Below are 20,810 nucleotides of genomic sequence, written 5' to 3' on the forward strand. Positions count from 1 at the left end.
ATTGCAGGGCCAAAATATGGAATAGAATCTTATGTTCTTTGCCATCAACACTTAATGTTTTAAACTTGAAACACAACCATCAAATGTAGTATTTAAAAAGAAGTTTAAAAAACACTGGTTCCTCACAAAATGCAGAGCAAACTCACTGGCTTGGGAAGAGAAAGAGGTTTGTGTACCATTGCAAAATGAGGATCTTCAAGCAGCTGATTCATTTAAGAAAAAGGATGTCTAGAAAGGATTTCAGAAGTACTCTTTCTGACTTAAAACACCCAATTTCTCTAAGCATACAACACTCAGACAGTTGACAGCATCTTTAAATGAAGAAAACTCAATGCTTACAAAACTTTTCTTCCATTTGGAATAGATACATGACATCCTCACTGACATGGTTGGTTAGTTACCATAGAGGAGGTGTCCGGAATACAAACGCATGATGTGCTCTCAAATTCACCATCTCTTTATTTGCTGAGAACATTAGATACCCCTCGTGCATCCCATGAATGTACGTAACCTCCTGTCCAGTCCTAAATTGTTCGATCGGGTTTTGTTTGGTTTTTAAATGCATCATTCCATGATTACCTTGTAAGGATACAAAGCAACAACCAGAAAGACAGCTACTGCATCTAGTTCACTTAGAGAATTTTATTGGCATTTGTCTTTTTGTTAAGAATCATTTGACTTCTCACCTGCTTCTCTACAATTTCACTCACGGAAACTAACACCTGGGTTGATTCTTCCTGCTTTTTAAATTGCGAGCATGCCGTTATTTCAGCTTTGAGACAATTCTGTACTCCAGAATATTCAATCTTACTGACATAAATTAAAAATGCAAGATTTTTATTGCACAATTTATTTGAATGTTTAGAAACATGATACAATTTAATGACATTAGAATAGTAATTTGAAGTATCACATTTCTGTTAAAAATGTGCAGCTGCCAGTACAAAGAGTCTTGATCTGTTAAAATACTAGCTTTTAAATAAGTACCTAAAGGATAAAAAAAATGTTTGTGGCACTTCAGTAAATTAGATCACCTTCTTTTACTGCATATTACAATGCCTAGATCAATACACGCTCATCACTAGCAACAGATATGCTCACAATCGTATCATACTTGCAGGGCAAACCACCTCAGACTTTCATGGACAGCTCATGTTAGGGTGTCAGTCGTTTGGGATCCCGTGGGAACATGGAGGTCTGACGAACGTTATGCAGCCCTAGAAACAGCATAGTTACTCTCTCCAGCCCTACAAGAAATGGAAAAAAAAAAAACCAACCAAGAGTATCATCAGTCAGTCTTCTGTTCAAAACTCTTAAGAAGGTACATGTAATTTATGGCTAAAGCCAGCTTCACTCAGTAGTGTGAGCAAAGATTGATATGTAAGCATGAACACACCTGACTACAGAGAGCAGTTAGAAATTACAGGTTTTACATACTGTACCTTCTGATACCATACAGGTTGCATTGGAACATAATCACTTGAGGCTTTCAAGATAGCACAGAAAATTGAAATGAGAAGGGAGTAATTGGGAGAAATGTATCTTGAATATAGTTAGAGAAGTACAGTCTGAAAAGCTGGTACCAAGTACTTTAGAGGTGCTTACTACCATAAGCAACTACGCTAAAAACCACTCTGGGAAGCTTAGCCCAAACACTCTACAGTGCAAGCATGGAGATTCAGCAGTATGTACACATGTAACTATTTGCTGATATCTTCAAGATAATAAAATAATAATAAATAAAAATAAATAAATGCAAAATGACTGGATCAGAGATACTGTTGTATGTATTATTCAGTACCTAACAAAGTATCCTGCTTCTATATCCGTGAAAACATTTCATCCAGCTAATGAAAGCAATATCTGTTACTCAAAAGTTATTAAGCTATTTAAAAACTATTTGTTCATTTTAGTATATGAAATGCTCACAGCCAAGACAAGAAGCCAGCAGACATCAACGCTTTTGCTGAAATGATTACCATCAGCCCAAGTTGACATTCAGTCAAATCACAGCAAATAAACACAGAAGCAATTATTTGTTTTACCTTACTACACAACAGCTTCATCAGATGCACTGAGATACCAGAGACATCTGGCATTATTAGGCTATGATCTCCATACATACATGCACTATTCTCTTGCTTCTTTAAATATTTGTTTGGTGAAATTTGAAGGGAATCTGCAGGGCTAATAAGTCAGCATGTTTTCTCTTGCTATCACCTACCTTTTAAACTTGTCAGACTGTGCCATTAATATTTTGTCTAACTATTCTGTGATGATCTTTACAGTTTATCTTCTCTCCCTAAACTCCTCAGAATAAACAATTCACACATTTACCTAACAAGGCTTGCAATTTACACTGAGCCCTGCCTGGAACCAAGTAGAAGCTAAGGTCAGGCTAACAGCAAACAAAGTAAATTACACATGCTTACCTATTCCACCACCAGCATGTGGAGGTGCACCAAACCGAAAGGAATCGATGTAAGCCTTTATTTTCTCCAAATCTAGAGAGAAAAAAGGACATGTTTCTCACCTGTTTATTGAACCCCAAGCCAAACATACAAGAACATACAGGACTGCAACACAATCAAACATTTAGCAATGTAATTTAAAAACTGCCACTGGGGTTTTGCTCGTTAAACAGATTTTCCAGAACAGATTTTGCTCTCAGTTCAAGACCTAACAAGTGACAACTACTTCTGCTGAAGTGCTCCATAAAAAGTTTGAGAGAGTACAGAGAGGGATAGCAGAATACAACTTGTCTACCCCCATTCTACGGCAGGCATTTCCTCTTATGTCCTCTCAAAAGCCCTTGGAAACAATACCTCTTCATCAAAGTGCTGTTGGGAAGCTGGTTAGTTTGTTAATACCACCACTCTATATTAAAACAGTTAAACAACATGAGACGGATGAACATTACGCATGAGATAGTATCATAATTTTAGCATTACTGTCACACATTAAACTCTACTCCAAATTCTCCATCTAAGTGAAACTAATCCAATCAGGATTTACAATCTTTTAAACAGAGCTTTATGTTGTTTAACTTGTTACCAATGCCATGATGCTTGGCTCTTTCTGTCAGCAGCTGAGGATCATGAATTCTCTGAGCTCCAGACAAAATCTCTTCCCCTCTCATGAACATATCATAAGAGTTTGAGTTTTTCTGGAAAGACAAATAACAGTTAATTTCTTACCCACAGTTACTCCATCCTTAGGGAGCAAATATATATCTCTCAGTAACTTCAGTTATGATATCCAAAGCTATATAGTAAGAATGCAACGTGTTTGTGAGCTGCCTTAGAATTATAGCATACTGTTTTCTCTCGTTAGCCTAGAGATGATTTGATTTAAAAAATGAAGTTCACCCACACAGACTTTGAAAAAAGGTTAATTTACATATATTTACCCCCACAGAAGATGCTGAAAGGTATTTATGCAGGATTTCAGAATAAACTGGGGAAGTTTCTATCAATGTGAAAAAAATGTATTTCTATTAAAGCATCTGTTGCCCTCAGATAATGTTTTTGTCTTGTTTTAGTGACAGCAGCACAGGAGATTTCTTCTGGTCACCATGGAGAGCTCTTCATAAAGCTCCTTCAATTTCAGCTTGATTTACTTTCTGGTATGTTTTTCACTGCTGAAGGGTCACTGTAAACACTTTACGGGCCATGCAGCACTGACCTACTCTTGTTATTAGCTCAACTTCAATTACAACAGAGGATCATATAAAAAGACTTTATCTACTTTGTCAAATTCTACATCCAGAGAGTAATTTTAACTTAAAAAAAAATCATCAACAAAGAATTTTACTTACAGGATTTACAGGGTCTGGCATTGTATAAAAAGGCCTCACAGCAAGAGGGTATTTGTCAAGAATGTAGAAGTCTGTGTCATACTGAAAGACAATGATTTCAGAAACTATAAGTGAAAATGATGCAAGGAACAAATTACAAGAGAAAAACACAACCAGTGGATCTTGGAAATCGTAAAATAAAAAATTCCGAGCAACTCTGCACAAATTTGACAGCATTATCTTCAAAAACATTATTAAAAAAGCAGTGTATCACTTTTCAGCTTCCTAACATTATCACTTCTGTGAATCTAAGAATTTTTAGCAGTAAAATGTCTTGCCAAAGTTTGTTGTTGTTTTCCTCCCCCCCAATGATGTAATCTCTTCCTAAGATTTAGACAGAATCTGGTTTGCTTTGGTTTTTGTTTATTTGTTTTTTAATTATCCTACAATCTGTTTTTTTAATGTATGATCCTGTCAGGTGTACTCAATAGAAAAAAAAAACAGAAAAGACTGAAAATGGTTTTAAAGAGATTATGAAAAATGAAGATAAAAATGTAGATGAAAGAAGCGACAGTAAAACAGGAATGTAGTCAGCCAATTAAAACATGCTTGCACTGATCACAAACCCTTCACAACTTCTGCATATTGATACTGTTTCCTCAATCACTGCACAGTTGTTTTACATAAAGTAGGCGTTTATACCTACTCAATGATTGCATGACATCACGCTTCCAAAGAGAAAAGTATTTATTATAAAATAACAGTTACCTTTTCCTTTACCAGACGTCCCAGGAGCTTCTCATTGGGTGTGCTGAAAAAGATTCTCACCATTAGAATTATGCAACTTAAGCTCTTACTGATTACATACTTCGTAAAAATAAATGTTTCTTTATCCGCAGGAAGTTCAAGTTCCTCTCACTTCACGTTGTAAATTATTTTCTTTTGACTTCAGAATTTATATGTACAGTCTACAGTAGATAAAAGATCTATTTTCATATCATTTGCCAAGAAATACAGATATAAGTACTGTTGATTCCTCTCAAAGTTAGATTCTTTCTGCACAGCACAAGATTTATACCTCACTATCGCTTCCACAGGACTGAAACATTTGTGTATTGCCAAAGTACCTCAGATCCTCTTCATCACCCATCTCAATGCCTGCCTCCCTCAGCATGGCCACAGCTTCGCGGTATTCCAGCCTCAGGGTCGGCTCCAAAAACTTAAATGGCTCACATGGGAACTGTTTGTTCACTGTCTGAATTTCAGTTTGGAATCTATATTCAAGAAAACAAGAGTAAAAGCAAAATACAAAGTAATCAAGAACTGTACTCTTCTTGTAAGTAATAACCATTTTGCACTGGCAATACAATTCTGCCACTAGAGGTCCCTCTTGCAATATAAAAAACTATTTTAATTCAAATGATCTTCTGGAGAAGTTCTATAAAATCCTAATGAAATGTTTCATCTAAGTTAATGCAATCTACTTCAGTGATATACAGGTTAATATTTTACTACTACTTCTGTTTTATTCCTTTCCTAAGAAATAAATGACTAGGTCAAATTTTCACAGTAAAGCCAAGTAAAAATCATCCCTTTGATTTGTAAAGTTTAGTTAGGTTCTCCTTTGATTTAAGTAATACTTTAGTTTGCATACAGAAGATAAATTTTGTTCCAGACTGATGAAAAGACAGGCATTTCTGCTGGCAAGATACTCTTAACTTGTAAGTAAACAAAAACAACTTCCTAAACTTCTGGCTTGTTTTTTGTTTTGTTTTTTTTTTTAACAAGTTAGGAGTGTGAATAATGGAAAATAATCTTTGCTGCTGTCATGGCAGAAAGCAAGCTGTTACAATACATTTCCTTCAGTAAAGCTCGTTTCAACAGTTAAGATTAATTTCAAAGCAGAACAATCAGCCTACCTGTAGTGGCACAACAGGAAGGATATTTTACACTAATGATGGATCATTTCTATTAGGAAGCCCATTCAACAGTGAACACTGTTTTCAAGATGCAAGCTGGCATACTGCAACAGTTGCAACTTGGGCATAAAATATAGAGTTTACTAGCATAGTAAACTTCTAAAGTCAGCTACCTCAGTTAAAGAGTTAAGAGCAAAGCAATGATGTTTGAAGTTCTCTTGTTGTAAACCAGATGATTAAAAATAATCGGACAGGCTGAGGACAAAATGCTCACCCACTTCATACCACACTGCAAGAGAGCTCAAACAAATGAAGTTGCTCAGGAAATGGAAAATGTTTTTGTTACCTCTCCTGAAGTCCCTTGAATATCTGCACCAAGGTATCCGCAATCTCATCTACCACTTCATGATAGTGGTAGTTAAAAGCCATTTCAATATCCAGACCAACAAACTCAGTCAGGTGTCTGTGTGTATTGGAGTCCTCAGCTCTAAAAACTGTAAAATTAAACGAGAAATTCTAACTGACCTGAAATTATAATTCCATTTTGAAAAACAACACAGACAATCAAACACATCAGCAATTGGACAAGACAGACAACACTGCCTCTAGACATGACAATTATTATTGAAAAACAACAAGAAAGCTCGCTGCTTCAAAGCATCATTCGTAACAAACAGAAACAGCATTATTGTAGCCGAGGTGGTCAAAGGATACAAGACAGACAAGTCTTGCAGAGAGGTGCTATCTCTCATCAAACCAACAGATAGAAGTGGCAAAAACAGACAAGCTTTCAGGAACAAAAGAACTTGCAGATTCAAAAACCACTTTTTCCAGAGGAAATGGACTTAAGCACGTATGAGCTGATTTCTTTTCAGGTGTAAGACTGATACTAACATGCCTTCCTACAAAACCATGACTCACGTGATAGTAATTAACAAGTCATTTAAGGTCTGAGTTATTTGCATCTTTTTGATTTTACTTATAAGCTGTTATTGTGTTTTCCAGCATTTCCACCTTACATAACTTTAAACCTGTTCTCAAGGTCTAAGAAAAAGATGCTGCATTACTGCCTAAAAGGGCAATGTCATGTTAGCTACTGAGAATGGGTGTGAGAGAGGAAAATAATCAATTTGGATTCTTTACTGGCAGCCTGGTGAGACATATGCATTTTCCAAATAATGCTGTTTGGTACTTGAACAAGGGAGAGGAATAAACCCATTGAACAAACACTCTGAAGCACATCAAATTTAGCTTCCCTATTTTAGCTGTTTGCTACTGGGTCACTAAAGCATGCTTAACAGGTAACAGTGGCGTCAGTAATTGCAGTGCTCTTCCAAGTTTTGCTAACTCCATCGTGTTATTTGTTTCCAATGCAACTGTCTCCTCACAGAACTGAAGGCACACTCATTTCAGCCCCTTAGTTTTGTTCCAGCAATCTCCCTGTCTTTATTCTCAGTAGTTGCCCCAGCTGAAGTTCATGTTTATTAAGTGTGGTTATAGTAAGTAAAAGCATTCAAAGCTTTCAAGATATACATTATTTTCCTTTTAGTACAAATGCTAAAAGCTGTCAATGTCATCTTTACAATTTGGATAAAGTAATGCTTTTCTTACCCGGTCCAACGCAGAAGACTTTCTCAAAGTCAGCACATATACACATCTGCTTGTACAGCTGTGGGGACTGAGCCAGGTAGGCACTGCTTTTGAAGTATGATACAGTAAACACATTGGCTCCTCCTTCACTGGCAGCTGAAAAACGAATTAGTAGTTATTAAAATAAAAATGTAAATTTAAAAAAATAAGAGGTAGATTGACAGACTACTGGTCTTGTATTTCAAGATAAGGAGATTTTCCCACATAGTATATTAAAAGAAAAAGATATATTTGTATCATTAATACTCAGGCAAGTTTTGCAGCTTAGGGCTGTCAGACACCTTCTTGAAAACCTTCAGATTGAAGTCAGGTAGCCAAAAACGTTATTATTTCCAGCCACCCTTCACCTCAGGGTGAAGGCAGCAGTATGTACAACCACACTGCTCACAGTCCACCATTTCTGTGGAAACCAATCTTTATCAGTGATGTAAGCTTCAAAGACAGTTAATTGCAGAGACCAACATCAAAGTGCACATCCTGTTTTTCCAGGGCTGTCTCTCTAGCAGAGGACTGGACAAACATCTGAAGTGTCTGAAGTCACTACAGATCTGAGAGACAAAACTGGGTTTACCAGAGGACATTTGCCAAAGGCACAACACTATCTCCCACTTTGAGAGAATTACCATAGATAGTTACCTTGAGAGAATAACAGCCAAGAACGAGCTCCCATTTTGAATGAAGCCCTCACATTAAACAGCCTACCAGAACTCACTGTACATTTCCCAATATACAGCATGATAGTGCTATTTGCCTAGTATACTTATAAAAGAACATCAGAGTGAAACAGTAATTAATAGTCTTGAAAGATTCTTATGATAACACTATGTGCTACTTATAATTACTGACAATTCCACTGCAATTAATCTTTCTTTTCTTTAATTACCACTACTCCCACTGAAATAATTTCATTGACTACTCAGTTAGTTTTGAGTAGAGGTTAGCACTGAAAACTTCAAATCTTAAGACAGCTGCTATATGTAAAATTGGAATTTAGAACAGATTACATTGATTTAACTTAGTAATTTTTCAAAACTTATCAAATTATTTCTTTCAAACAATAGGATGCTTGCTTGCTTTCAATGGTACACTGCACAGGAAGAGTAGCACACTTCCTTAAAAGTGCTACAAAAATAAACTACTTGGGAGTCTTTAAACACTTCATGTTATTTTACCAGCATCTGTAGGAAAAGTTATCTAATCTTACACGTCAGTGACATTCTCCATGTTATAAGAATAGTTGCTTACATGGATTTTGTTAAAAACTCCTAGTTTTTTCTCCATCAAGAGTTATCACCAAAAACATAAATACAGAGGTACAAAATCCTCATTGAAGAGCTAAGTGTATGAGCAAGCAATTTGTGTTTAACTAAATTAAAACTTTAAATGCACTGTAGAGTACATTAATCAGGCATTAATAGTATCTGTCCTGTCATTCTTTTAATATTCAAAGTCAGGAGAAGAACAAAGAACAACCCTGACACTTGCTTTTTTTGCTATGTTATATTTGAATTAGAAATGTTTTTTTAAAGAAAAAAAACTGTGCCAGATAGGTTCACTGAGTAAACAGAAAAGAAGCAGATCTGAAGCTTCTGGATCAAAAATACATTACCTGAAATGATTTTGGGAGTCTGAATTTCCACGAATCCTTTGCGAATGAGAGTTTCTCTAAAAAGCTGACAAATACCAGACTGAAGGCAGAAGACTGCCTGACTGGTGGAAGTCTATAAGGAGAAAAAAATAACAAAACCTATGTTAGTTTAATTTTTTCTCCCACTCCGTTGTTACTTTATGGACAGCCAGAAGGATCAATCTCTTAGGAACACTTGGTTGTTGTATTTTCCTGAACGAGAAAAATGCACACTGATAATTATTTATTTGGAATAATAATAATAATTAAAAAAAAACAGCAAAGGAAACAATAAAAAATCCTCATTTCAATTTGCAGCATATTCAGTTATTAAGGATGTGCTACAAGCTTAAACAGTCACTGACTTTTAAGCTTTGCTTCTGCAAATAAAGATTTTATTGTAAGAAAAATTTCAGCACACTGAACTAGAACCACTGCAATAATATGCAACGCATAAGAGTACAGCCCACAGCTTGTATGAGGTCAAAATGTGCCTATTCAAGCACTAGGAAATACAATGTTTTCCACATAAAAACGTAGCTGTATGCTAACTACCTATGTCAGGGCCACAAAAACAACCTCAGAAGAACGCGTGAACTCTCAGCAGCATTTACAACTGTTCACATCATTTCTGATCATATGAGCTGCAATTTTCTTTTCAAAATTTACACCACAAGTACGCTTAGCTGGAAAGGTGATCAATTCAGGTTTTATTTGTTTATGTGTGTGACACAGTTAAGTCACTCATCTGGTTAACAACTACTTGCACTGCGTGTTCCTGTAAGACACCTGGGTTTTAGCGTGAAGAACTAAAAAACAACTTCAGATCTTTCATAGACGCTGAAAACACTGCAGAACGCCAGCACTGAACCCATATCTGATTTTGTGCTCGCAGTGTTTAAGAACTGGCAGTCAGCAACCTACGACCATACATAAAGCCCAGCAGGTTCTCATAAGGAAACAAAAAGAACGTTTCTTTCTGACAACCTGCGTCACAGCACTGTTTACTTCTCTTTTCTGAAAGGTACCCAACTTTTCTCTCAGGGTAAGGAGAACCTTGTGGGCTTTTTCACACGACTCTTACCAAACCACAAAACAAAAAGCCCAGTCAAAACAAAAGTATATAAGCACCCAAATTTAGACAGCCCATCAGTGCATATGTTGAAATAAAGCTACGTTCAACAACTCTGGAAGATATAAGACATCCCTTAGCTGAAAAACTGAAAGAGAAAACGTTTTTAGTCTTGCAGACTTGTAGCAATTTGGAGTGATTTGCAATTAGAGCAGATAAAGTATCACAGATTGCAAGTGGTTGAGATCAGTAAATAACTGCCAGCAGTTCTCACTGCCTGATAGCGGTAACCACAGCCACTACTCCCACTACTTTCAAAACTAAGGAGAAGAGGTTATGAGCAATAAATACAAAAGTGTCCTTGAACTTTTTCATCATTTTTCCACAGGTGTTGCAGACAAATGCTAGGACAAGAAAAGCTTAGCTCAAGTTCTTTGTGTGATTTGGCAGCATTACACCAAAATATCTCAGTGATTCAAAGGGATATTTAGGTACATAAATATATACACATACACAGATGTATGGTTTTGTTGTTATTTTCTACCCTACTTAGAAATGTTAAGAGAAGGTTATAAGCTAGTTCTATCTAGGTTTACCAGTATGGTTTCTAACGAACTGGACCAACTTCAAAACATGCTAAGAAACAATTGCACAGCATTTGTTTGAAGTGAGATAGTAATGATGACTCCTCACCCCTCCTGATGAACCAACATGAGTTTGATGCCTGAGTAGGTAAGAATGTGGTCCTAAGATACAACACTCTTATGAAAAAAAGAAATGGTATTTCAATCTGAAAGCAATTACTTGCTCTGAAGTCTGAAAGCGTGCACAGAGTCAATAACTAATACATCCCTACTAACAATACTTTCAGAGATAGTAGCTCCCCTCTACTTTAGTGAGGATGCAAAGCAAAGCTGCAGTCTTCCTAACTCTATCAGTAATGATAATTTATCTTTAAAAATAGCATTTATCAGAGAAGCCAAACTCATCGATCTGGATGCTTTTATTTAAGTACAGACCAAGGAAAGAACAAGTTGCCATTCACTGTACCTCAAATTACACCTAACAAGACCACTCTTCTTACTACCAAAGGTAACTGAGCTTCTGTGCCCATCGATTCAGAGACTGCCAACAAGTGCTGAGTATTTGCAACAGTGTGGTCACCTTGTAAGGATTAGACAGGCCCACAACATCTGAGATTATCTCCTACAGAACTCCAACTGTCAGTGTGCAGTGGAGTCAAGTGGATGACCTCAAAAGCTTTACATGCAACTGTAACTTCCCATAGATTTTAAAGTTGATTCAGCAACCACACAAAGTTTTTCAGATTTAATTAGGCCCTTTGCAGTGAACATTTAGGACAAAAAGAGACTGAATGCATCTGAAGAAAATCATTCATGGCAGCAAACTAAGGCAGTTGTGAAAAACGAGTGCATGTTTTTAAACATCTTAGCCTTCAACAACATTTCAGTATGGCACTTTTTCCTGCATTGCTCACTCTTATAAATTCTTCCATCCATACACTGGTAAAGTCTTATCCCAGTCAGCAGCAAAGACTGTAAACTGTCCTTCAAAAACAAAGCAAATACTGAAACAAACAAATGCCGCTTAAATGTTACTAGTTTGAACTTAGTTTAGAGGAAAATTAATTTCTAGCTAACAATGCCAAAATACAAGTGTAACTTCACACTCATCTCACCTGTGTGTTTGATATATGAATGCAACAAAGGAAAATATTATTAGAACTCAGCACTTTAACATTTACAGATTACAAAAGAAAAATAACACTGTTGTATTTAGCAGAATCAGTGGCACGTAAATAGCAATACCCATATAAGTTGCCAGAGACAGACAAATGTATTTCAATAGAACTGAAGGCAGTTAACACCTTATGAGATCATATCTCAAAGAGGTGCGATCAAACGAGCAAAGCTGCAAACTTTTTTACTCCCACATCAACCAGCGAATTAGTTCTACTATAATTCACTTTTGCGTTTTTGTTAAACTGCTCTAATTACCTCCTCTTTCAGCACAATCACTAAATACATAAGATAGGCTAAATAAAAAGGGAAATAAACTATATGACTTTCAATAACACAGTAATTAAATAACAAAGAATTTTGCAAATCCTTTATCACACGTATAAGGGATGAAGTTTTCACTAGGAAACAGGATTTGCCTTCAGTAACAATTTCTGCATCCCAGATTGATTAAAATCAACTGTTTCATTCAAATTCAGCATGACTTTATAGTACAACTTAGAGAAGAACATTAAGTTTGTTGTTGAAATGACTGGGACTATGTTATTTCAGGACACTGAAATCACTACAAACTACAGCAAACTGTAATCTGGTTGTCATTATGGCTTGAAGTCAGTCAGGAGAACAACAGCTTTTGCACCAAGTAAATCAAATTAAACACAATGAAATCAAGCTTAAAGTAATCAAGTCATCAAGAAAAAAACTGCATTAAGATCAATGTACATATAACAATCTGACAGCCATGAGCTACTAAAACTATGGTTTAATGGTTATGCACTACCCTAAGCAGTTTAAACAAGATAATATTGACTCTAAAGGACTATGCTTTGGTCACAATGAGCTGTGCATCAGCAGACATAATTATAGCATCAGGACTGCTAAATGCATATAACTCAAGTCAAATTTGGACAGATACTATTAAGATAAAAACCTTGCTGGACATCAAAATATAAACCAGAGCAAGGACATCAGTCAGGTCCATTTCTGAAACCTGACTGACTTTTTTCTTCAGTGCAAGACATACTAAAAAGCAAGATCTAAATAAAGTCGCTATTTCACATATTGGCTTGTCTTTATTGCTTCACTTTCACCACATCACTTCATGAAATATGGTCATTTAACACCTTCTTTAGGTGTTTTTACATATCCAAAAAGTCTATGCATTGCTGAATACTGCAATTAAGCACAGCAGAGAGGCAGAAACACAATCAGTGCTCCAAGTGATCCAATAAATGATTAGTTAATCGAACAAATCTAGAATAAAACATATTGACATTCATTAAGCCATCACGAAAAACAGATACTTAGGTCAACAGCAGTTTTCTTACAGTCACTTGAAGATATGTGAAACAAAATCTGGTCTGTACAAAGACTCTACTTCACAGCCTCCATTTTTTTTACTCCAAAGGGTAAGGGATCTGTATTTTAGGAATTAACTGACTGGGGAAAAGTTCTTCATGAATTATCATTCCTCAGAAAGATCTTTTAACAAATCCCTACCTTAAATAATAATAGTTTTCTTGAATGGATTTAGAGCGATAACTACAGCAACAGCTTGGGATCTCAGCATTTTAGTACTTCCCATCCCTACCCTCAAAACACCTCTAGGAGATCTTTGTCACCAACTAAAATGCAACATTGTGCCCTCTTAATTTTCAAAAGTACAGAAGAATTGAAATCTTGAGGTCTCTGTAGACTATTATGCACATTACATCCTCTTAAGATATTTTCTTTCATCTTTTTTTCCTTTTTTTACCCCACTATAATTTTCTTGTTATTAACTATACTCATTCTGCTATTTTACAGTTAAACTCTCCTTGGTATCCACCATAGTTGGATGGAGCTATGCTATTTTTGGAAATACATCTTTTTTTATTTATGCAAGAACTGAGTTCCACAGCTCCACTTTATCATGATTTCACCCTAGCCAACGAACTCCTTGGTTAATCAATAAAGTTAGTTAAATCACTACGGAACTACTCTGAAGATTTTATTTAAATGGACAGACTTCAATTTAGTTCCATATTAAGGAATTTTTTTTTAGTCTGAGTCTAGCCAAGTCCTTTGCATTTCACTTGTTAAATCTTTCATCAAAAAAATCATTATCTTTATTTTCAATATTTGATTACCTCTTTCTTCCTTAAAAAACTGGGACACAGAGGAAACACGATAGTACATGAATCTGTGGTTGGTACTTCCTCCCATGCTAGCAGGAACAGATCATCACAGCAACTCCATCTGTTCTGATAACATTTCACCTCAGCCCAGTAGTCTGACAGAGTTAAGGTTCAGAACTCAAGAGGCCAAACACTGCCGAACGAATGGTGCACTGACAATGGTTGGAACACACAATACCCATATACAACTGTATAATGTAGGAAAGGTTATAGCAATATTCACTTAGCTCACCAGCTGTACCCTCCAGCTAGGTTGGTGACAACTTATTTTCTATGACTGCATCAGCAGAGATGCGTATGTGAAGAGTCACACTAAACAAATGGATATGATCGGGCATATCTAGTAGTTGATCTAACACTTGATCCAGCAGCTGGCAACTCTACGTGCAGCGGGAGGGTTGAAATCTGATGACCTCTGAGGTCCCTTCTAATCCAAGTCATTCTGTAATTACATAGGATTCTATATTCTATAAGAATTTTAGTCCATCTCTTTGTTTCGTGTCCTGTACATATTCTGGCATTACAGCTGATTTTGTTTTTATTACTCCTTTACTATTTACCTTCTCATGTTTCACTCCACAGGTGCTCTCATCTGAATTACACTCAACCAAACATCCATGCTATTATTTTCAGGTTGCATTTTAACGATTATTCCCTTTTCTATTACTTCTCTCACCCATTCAGGGTTTGCAGCTCTTTCCAACTTCTTATACACATATTTGATTCATTTTAACGATTTCCTTAAGTTTCTCCAGTGTGCTTTTAAGTATTCTTTGGCATCATCAGCATTTCAAGCAACACTCGAACTTTAACAGTCCAGAGTTCTCCCTTCAAGTTAATATACTGCCTTACCATTACTCTAAGCTGATGATTCTTTAATTCTCACTAGTACAGAATTCTTTTCACCAAAAACTTAAAGATACAGATGAAGAGGCAAGTGAGATGAGATACTGAATATCCCGAAAAGTAATCACAAATTGAAGCTGCTCAGTATTGCATATGATAAGGTCAAGTGAAAAGCCATTATATCTTTGCTCCAAATGAAACAATTTGCACAAGTAGTTTTAATTGCTGAAATAAGGAGATCAAATAGAGATGTTTATAGCATTTTAATGTGCCAGAATTCTTCCAGATTTTCCAATTAAAAATGATCTTTTTATTTTACTTCTCAGACTCATAGCTTGGTTTACTCAGAAACTACCATTATCATAACTTCAAAGGCAGGACAAGATACACAAAAAAAGAGCTAAATATGCTCTTCATTCAATGAAAAACTGATCAACACATTATTGTGGAGAGTCAAATAAGGGAAAAGACAAGAGAAAATAACATCAAAAAGACTAGAGATAGCTGATTACATATTCATCGTCAAATTTATAACTTCCACCTTACAATCCTAAACTGAGCTCTTACAACATTCTCTGGGTGCTGGATACTATACTTGAGAAGAAATATAGTATCTGTAAATTATCCTTATTCAGTCACCTTTCACTTCTGGAAATAAAAAAAGCAATATACATGTCCATAAGGCAAGTTCTAAACGTTCAGGTAAGCCTACTACTATGTGTTCTCTGTGCAGTCACAAAGTGACAAATATTGTCTGGCTTTCCTTTGGCCAGCAAAACACTTCCAACAAATCCACTGCTTTTACTGTTCCATGGAATAGAACAGTAAATAACCAACACTTTCAAGTAAGCAGGCAATAAATCTCATTCCTTACCCTCAGATCAATTACTCTGTTGTCCAGTCTTGTATCTTGGTTTACAGTAGCTCTTCCATCCTAAACAGTTGTGCAAAAACATATAATGAATATATATACACCTAAAAAAAAAGTATTGGAGAAAAACATCCTTTGGTTAAAGGCCAAGAGATGCTCCTAAATTCAGGAGATTTTCTAGATTAGTCTGAAGAACATAAAAGTGGCAGTACAGCAAGACTTAAGCTATAACTTCTCCATGGTCACAGGAAGAAACCAGCTATGGTCTAGAACACATGAGTACTAGCCTGCTGGTTTTGACCTTGTACTGCATTTCAGCAGAGATCAAATCTGTAGAAATTCCTAATACATTTCTGAAGAAATATAATGGAAATCAACATAACAATGGAAACTAACGGAATAATAATGGAAGCTAAACAAAAAAAAAAATCACTGCATGATGGAAGCTGCCAGGCTTTCGTGCTTTTCTTCAATTACAAATATAATAAAACGAATTTGAGTATGCAAAGTTTTCACCTCCTCGCCTTCCACTTCTGGCCGAACAGCATCATCCAGCTGTAAAGGGAGTCGGGGTTCGGCTAAACTGATCACATAGATCTGAAAGCGAGACAGGAACAAAAATAGCATGAGACTCAGTACAAAAGAGGGTGTGATTTACAGTAGGATATTTCTGGCATAAACATGAAACAGTGTTTGCATAGGCTGATAGCTGGAAAACTGTGATTTTCTTCATAAAGTCAATAAGCTTGGGTGCAGTCTCACGATAATATTGGAAATGCTTAAATCTGTCTTCCTTTTTCAAAGATTTTTTTTTTCCTCTTGGAAGCAGAAAAGTATTGAGTTGAACAAGTACAGGCTGCCAGAGGGATGAGCCCACTGGCACGAATGCCAGGTCTGAAACTACTAGATTTCATCGCTTTAGGTCCTGACTGCAGCAAGCACATCTCATTCTTTTTGTTGTTCAAGTACTGTTTTACTTACCATCTGATTCAATCTGAAGGAGCTATTTCAGACCAAGAATTTATGAGATAAAACACACTGAGAATGCAAGACTCCCTGCTCTAAAGTCTAGACATAGCTATAGTCAACTTCATAATCTTTTAGAAAAATCAAGTATTTGACAACCTGTACACCTTCCAGCTAAGATTTCCCTTACTACAACTATCACAGCCACTTTACTGTTGAGGCGACTGTGCTTCAGCAGAATTGTACTTAGTTTGTGTAGTGGCTGAAAACCTTTACAAGCAAACAAAGGTTTAAATATGTATTCCGTTAACCAAATTATAAAGCCACACTTCCTCCAGCCCTACAACAGAAGCTATGGAAATTTTAGACTTCAAGAGCTTCCATTTTGTTAAGCCAGTCTTTGACACTAGCTGAGAGTTATAGATGCCATTCCATTTCACTATGGGGAAGACTGTAACTTCCCAATAATGAAGAAACTTCTCACTTGCACCTACCAAGAGGGTGACTTCTTAATAACAGCATCTGCTGCAGTTAAGAATTACAAGCATTCCTAGCCAAATCAATCCAGTGAGATTAATTTACTCATTAGTGTATATTAAGTGGCAGTTAAAATCAGGAAATACTAAAAATTAAAAACACAATTTTACAAACAGGAACATCTCAAGTTCATGTAAGGTATATAGAAGTGCGTAGTTTAAAGAAGTTTATTTCTATGGTACTGGACTACAAAGTTTCTATATGCAGAAAAACAGACTAAATAGATAATCTCAGATAGTGTTCAGTTTGCTTAAAAAATTACCCTTTGAACATGCAGCTCAACATCTTGCTGAGTACAACCTCCGATGTTCTGATGTGCTTTTCTCACAACGCCTTCTACATCCACAATGCTCTCTTTGTTGATGCTGTCAATAAAGATAGTAGCCTTACTAAATTTCATTGCACACTGCACCAGATTCAGTACTTAACACTAACATGTATATGTACTGCATGGACTGCTGGAACAACAAAACAGAATTAAAAATTTAGATATTTATTATACATAATCAATGAACAAATAAAGGATGTCACTAAAACATCACCAGCCACAATAAATTCAGACTGGGATGGAAAATCAGGAGGGAAGGAATTATAATTAAGCTTAGTAATTGCTCATTCTTTGTATGTGTATACATAAACTGACAAGTTGCGTAGTTCTTTTTCTAGGCCACATACACTCTTGCATGTGTCAGCTGATGCAATTATCTGAAAGATGGGTCTTGAACACCAGAACAACAAATTGAAAGGAAGCCCTAGATCTGGAGGGCAAAAAAAAAACCTGATTCAGCTTGTTTAAACTACATGACTTGTTACTGAAAGATGCAAGATGCTTCCAAGTCAGTTCTTTGAAACAAAGGACATCTTAACTGCTCTCCACTAACAGGCATTCATAGTATATTAAATCACTATGTAACATCTTGAAAATCTTCCAACAGTATGATAGAAAGTATGTGTGTTACAAGCAAACAATAACAGAAGTCTTGACAGTGACAGATGAAAAATAATTCATATAAGCAATTTTCATTTAGGTACTACAGAAAATTACTGGTTTGAAATTCAGTAGTTCATGTAATTGCATCTCTACTGGAGATATGACTTCACTCCAACTCTTTGTCAGCCTACTGACAAAAGACAAAATACCAGAAAACACTTCTTTCCTCTGTATGAGAAGTAAGTTACAACTAACTTGATCTTTCACTTCTCAGGCATTCTGGAAAGCACTTTATGTACATCACTTGACCATGCAAGCCCTTCAAAAGCAGAACAGCAGGCCCATAATGCAACCACAAACATAAGAGACAAGCAAGGACACGTTAGACAAGACAGCCACTACTGATTTTAGTAAATCAAACAGCAGTTAGCAATCTTCAGGCATACAAAATCAGTTTCTAAGTTAGTAAGGCGTCTCTCCACACCCCCAAAAAAACCCCAAACCAACAAACCTCCAATTTTTTCCATAAAGCTAAGTTAGAAGGTAGTAAGATAAATGTTTTAATGCACAGAACTCAAGGCCACTAATCCCCAGCTGAAGTGGAGACAGGCAAAGTTGCAAGCAGGTACAAGCTACTGCTGATGGAAACTACAGTCCTAATCACTTCCACATCCATTAATTTATCTAGCACTTCCCAGAGTCAGTCTTAGAGCTGTGAGTAAAATCTAGACACTCTAACCTGATGATCTTTTTGTACATTTAATGTAAAACCACATAAGAAACTCATTAGGATTGAAAGGCTTCTTTTAGAAATATCTATGTTTAGAACTAGTTTCTCTCTCACTTTTTTTTTTTATCTCAGCAAAACAGTGAACGCTGTCTTTTCCGCTAATGAGAGAAACTTGGCTTTCATCTCCAACAAAGCCTTTGTGGTATGACCCAGAAGGAGTTGAGGTGCTGCAGAGTACGACCACTAGCTTATTCTGTTTTCTACTATGCCTGCTGCATCATAGTCACAGAATGGCTGGGGTTGGAAGGGATCTTTGGGATCATTTATTCCATCCCCTCCTGTGGGGCTGAGTGCCCTCCCACCAGCTCAGGCTGCCCAGGGCTCTATCCAATCTGGCCCTGAGCACCTCCAGATACCTCAAGGAGCATCAGAAGTTAAGTTCCAGGGCCTCACCACCATCCATGCCAGCTATACAGATCTTTGGTCTGACGTGGAACAAACTGCTTTGATTCATAAAGTTAAGTTCAAACTTAAGTTATTCAATAGAATTTTTGAATAAAAGTTCCCAAAATCTCAAAAAATCTGATGTTAAGTTTTAGTAACAGTTGGAAATTCAAGCAATAGAATTCTGAAAACTTTAAAGAATCACAAGAAATGAATCATGAGTAACTGGAAAAAAATGCCAAATTTCAGCATTTTAGTTGATTAGACTACTTCTTTGATGGCAATACTTTGAGGTGATAGAACTTGTCAGCTGCTCAAAAAGGTATACAGACCATGGTGCTTAACCATGAGATAATGTCATAATGTATAACACTTCAGAGTAGTTATCTTTTAAGAGCTGCACTTGCACAAATCAGTACAATGAACAAAACAAAGGTAGGCTTTAAATCAGAACTCATTTAGTAAGAGATGAGAATCCATTCGTCTCAATTATTAAAGAAGAGACAATTCAAGAAAGACATGGAGAAACAATTGTTACGTGCTTAAAAAGAATGCACTCTCACAAACTATTCTGTTTAAAACTCCTTAAAATACTAAGGCATGGAACACATTATGCTAAAACAGTAGTAACTGTAAGTTCCCTCTGCTTTTCAAAGAAGTCGGTGTTTAAAACAAACCAAGCTTTACTCCTGAACAGCTAAAAGTAAATGTGCTGTATGACCAGACTGCTGATCCCACGGCTCAGAACCTGTGTTAATGAAGTCTCTACAAATCTAGGACCAGAGTATGCTCAGAATTCAAAATATGCAAAATTGTACCAAAATTTTGCATTCTTTAATATAATTTCATGTATTTCAGTTCAGTTCCTACCTATACAGATACCCACATCCAAATTTTCCTATTACTGCCTGGGCACATGTAACACTACCAAGTTCTCCTCTGTGTATGAATATCTTTGTGTTTACAAACACTCATAATCTACTCTAAACTTTCATCAACAGAAAATATGCTTTTCCTCATTTGGGCTGCACAGCTAATCAAGTTTACTTGTATCACTCCTATGCAAATAAAAGCCCGTGTTCTGAATTCTGTTTGAACTCAGCTCAGCAAGACCTACTGTTGGAAGAGTCTGAAATCCCTCATCACCATTCATCAAATGAACAACATAAAGCTGAAAACGCTGCTTTGATCTCAACAGGTAATTCTAAGAACATTACTTCAATGGTAATTTCAGCTCAAATTAGAACAAGAAAGGAGATGCTTTAATTGAATAGTGGTAACTACAGCATAATGTTCAAAGCATTCCCAACTATAGCAGCACAATTTTTATTTTTTATATAAAATTCCCCATCGTAACAAAAAAGAAAACAAAAAAAACAAAAAGTGAACAAAAAGCAGAAAAACATGCCAAAGCAACCACCACTTCCATCTCCAATTAATATTACAAAAGACTTGAAAGTAAACTGGAATGCATGAAGAAGACA

The 20,810-nt window shown here is 36.2% G+C and overlaps 1 protein-coding gene across 1 annotated transcript in view; it reads right to left on the bottom strand.

Annotated features, from left to right (window-relative positions):
* Positions 1 to 494: 494 nt before the first annotated feature.
* The window catches only part of DARS1 (aspartyl-tRNA synthetase 1), a 34,800-nt gene continuing 14,484 nt past the window's right edge, over positions 495 to 20,810 (bottom strand). Inside the window, exons 5-16 of the mRNA XM_065751401.1 lie at positions 17,484 to 17,586; positions 16,235 to 16,315; positions 15,722 to 15,781; positions 8,975 to 9,086; positions 7,327 to 7,461; positions 6,062 to 6,209; positions 4,924 to 5,070; positions 4,565 to 4,607; positions 3,818 to 3,898; positions 3,055 to 3,166; positions 2,433 to 2,504; positions 495 to 1,247 (exon numbers count right to left, since the gene is read on the bottom strand). Coding sequence (XP_065607473.1) covers positions 1,156 to 1,247; positions 2,433 to 2,504; positions 3,055 to 3,166; positions 3,818 to 3,898; positions 4,565 to 4,607; positions 4,924 to 5,070; positions 6,062 to 6,209; positions 7,327 to 7,461; positions 8,975 to 9,086; positions 15,722 to 15,781; positions 16,235 to 16,315; positions 17,484 to 17,586 — 1,186 coding nt within the window. The 3' untranslated portion in view covers positions 495 to 1,155. The remainder of the gene's footprint in view (positions 1,248 to 2,432; positions 2,505 to 3,054; positions 3,167 to 3,817; positions 3,899 to 4,564; positions 4,608 to 4,923; positions 5,071 to 6,061; positions 6,210 to 7,326; positions 7,462 to 8,974; positions 9,087 to 15,721; positions 15,782 to 16,234; positions 16,316 to 17,483; positions 17,587 to 20,810) is intronic.

The sequence above is a fragment of the Cyrtonyx montezumae genome, unplaced genomic scaffold (genome assembly GCF_038088225.1).
Source record: "Cyrtonyx montezumae isolate F1298 unplaced genomic scaffold, pur_monq_1.0 scaffold_7, whole genome shotgun sequence".
NCBI classification, from domain to species: Eukaryota; Metazoa; Chordata; class Aves; order Galliformes; family Odontophoridae; genus Cyrtonyx; species Cyrtonyx montezumae.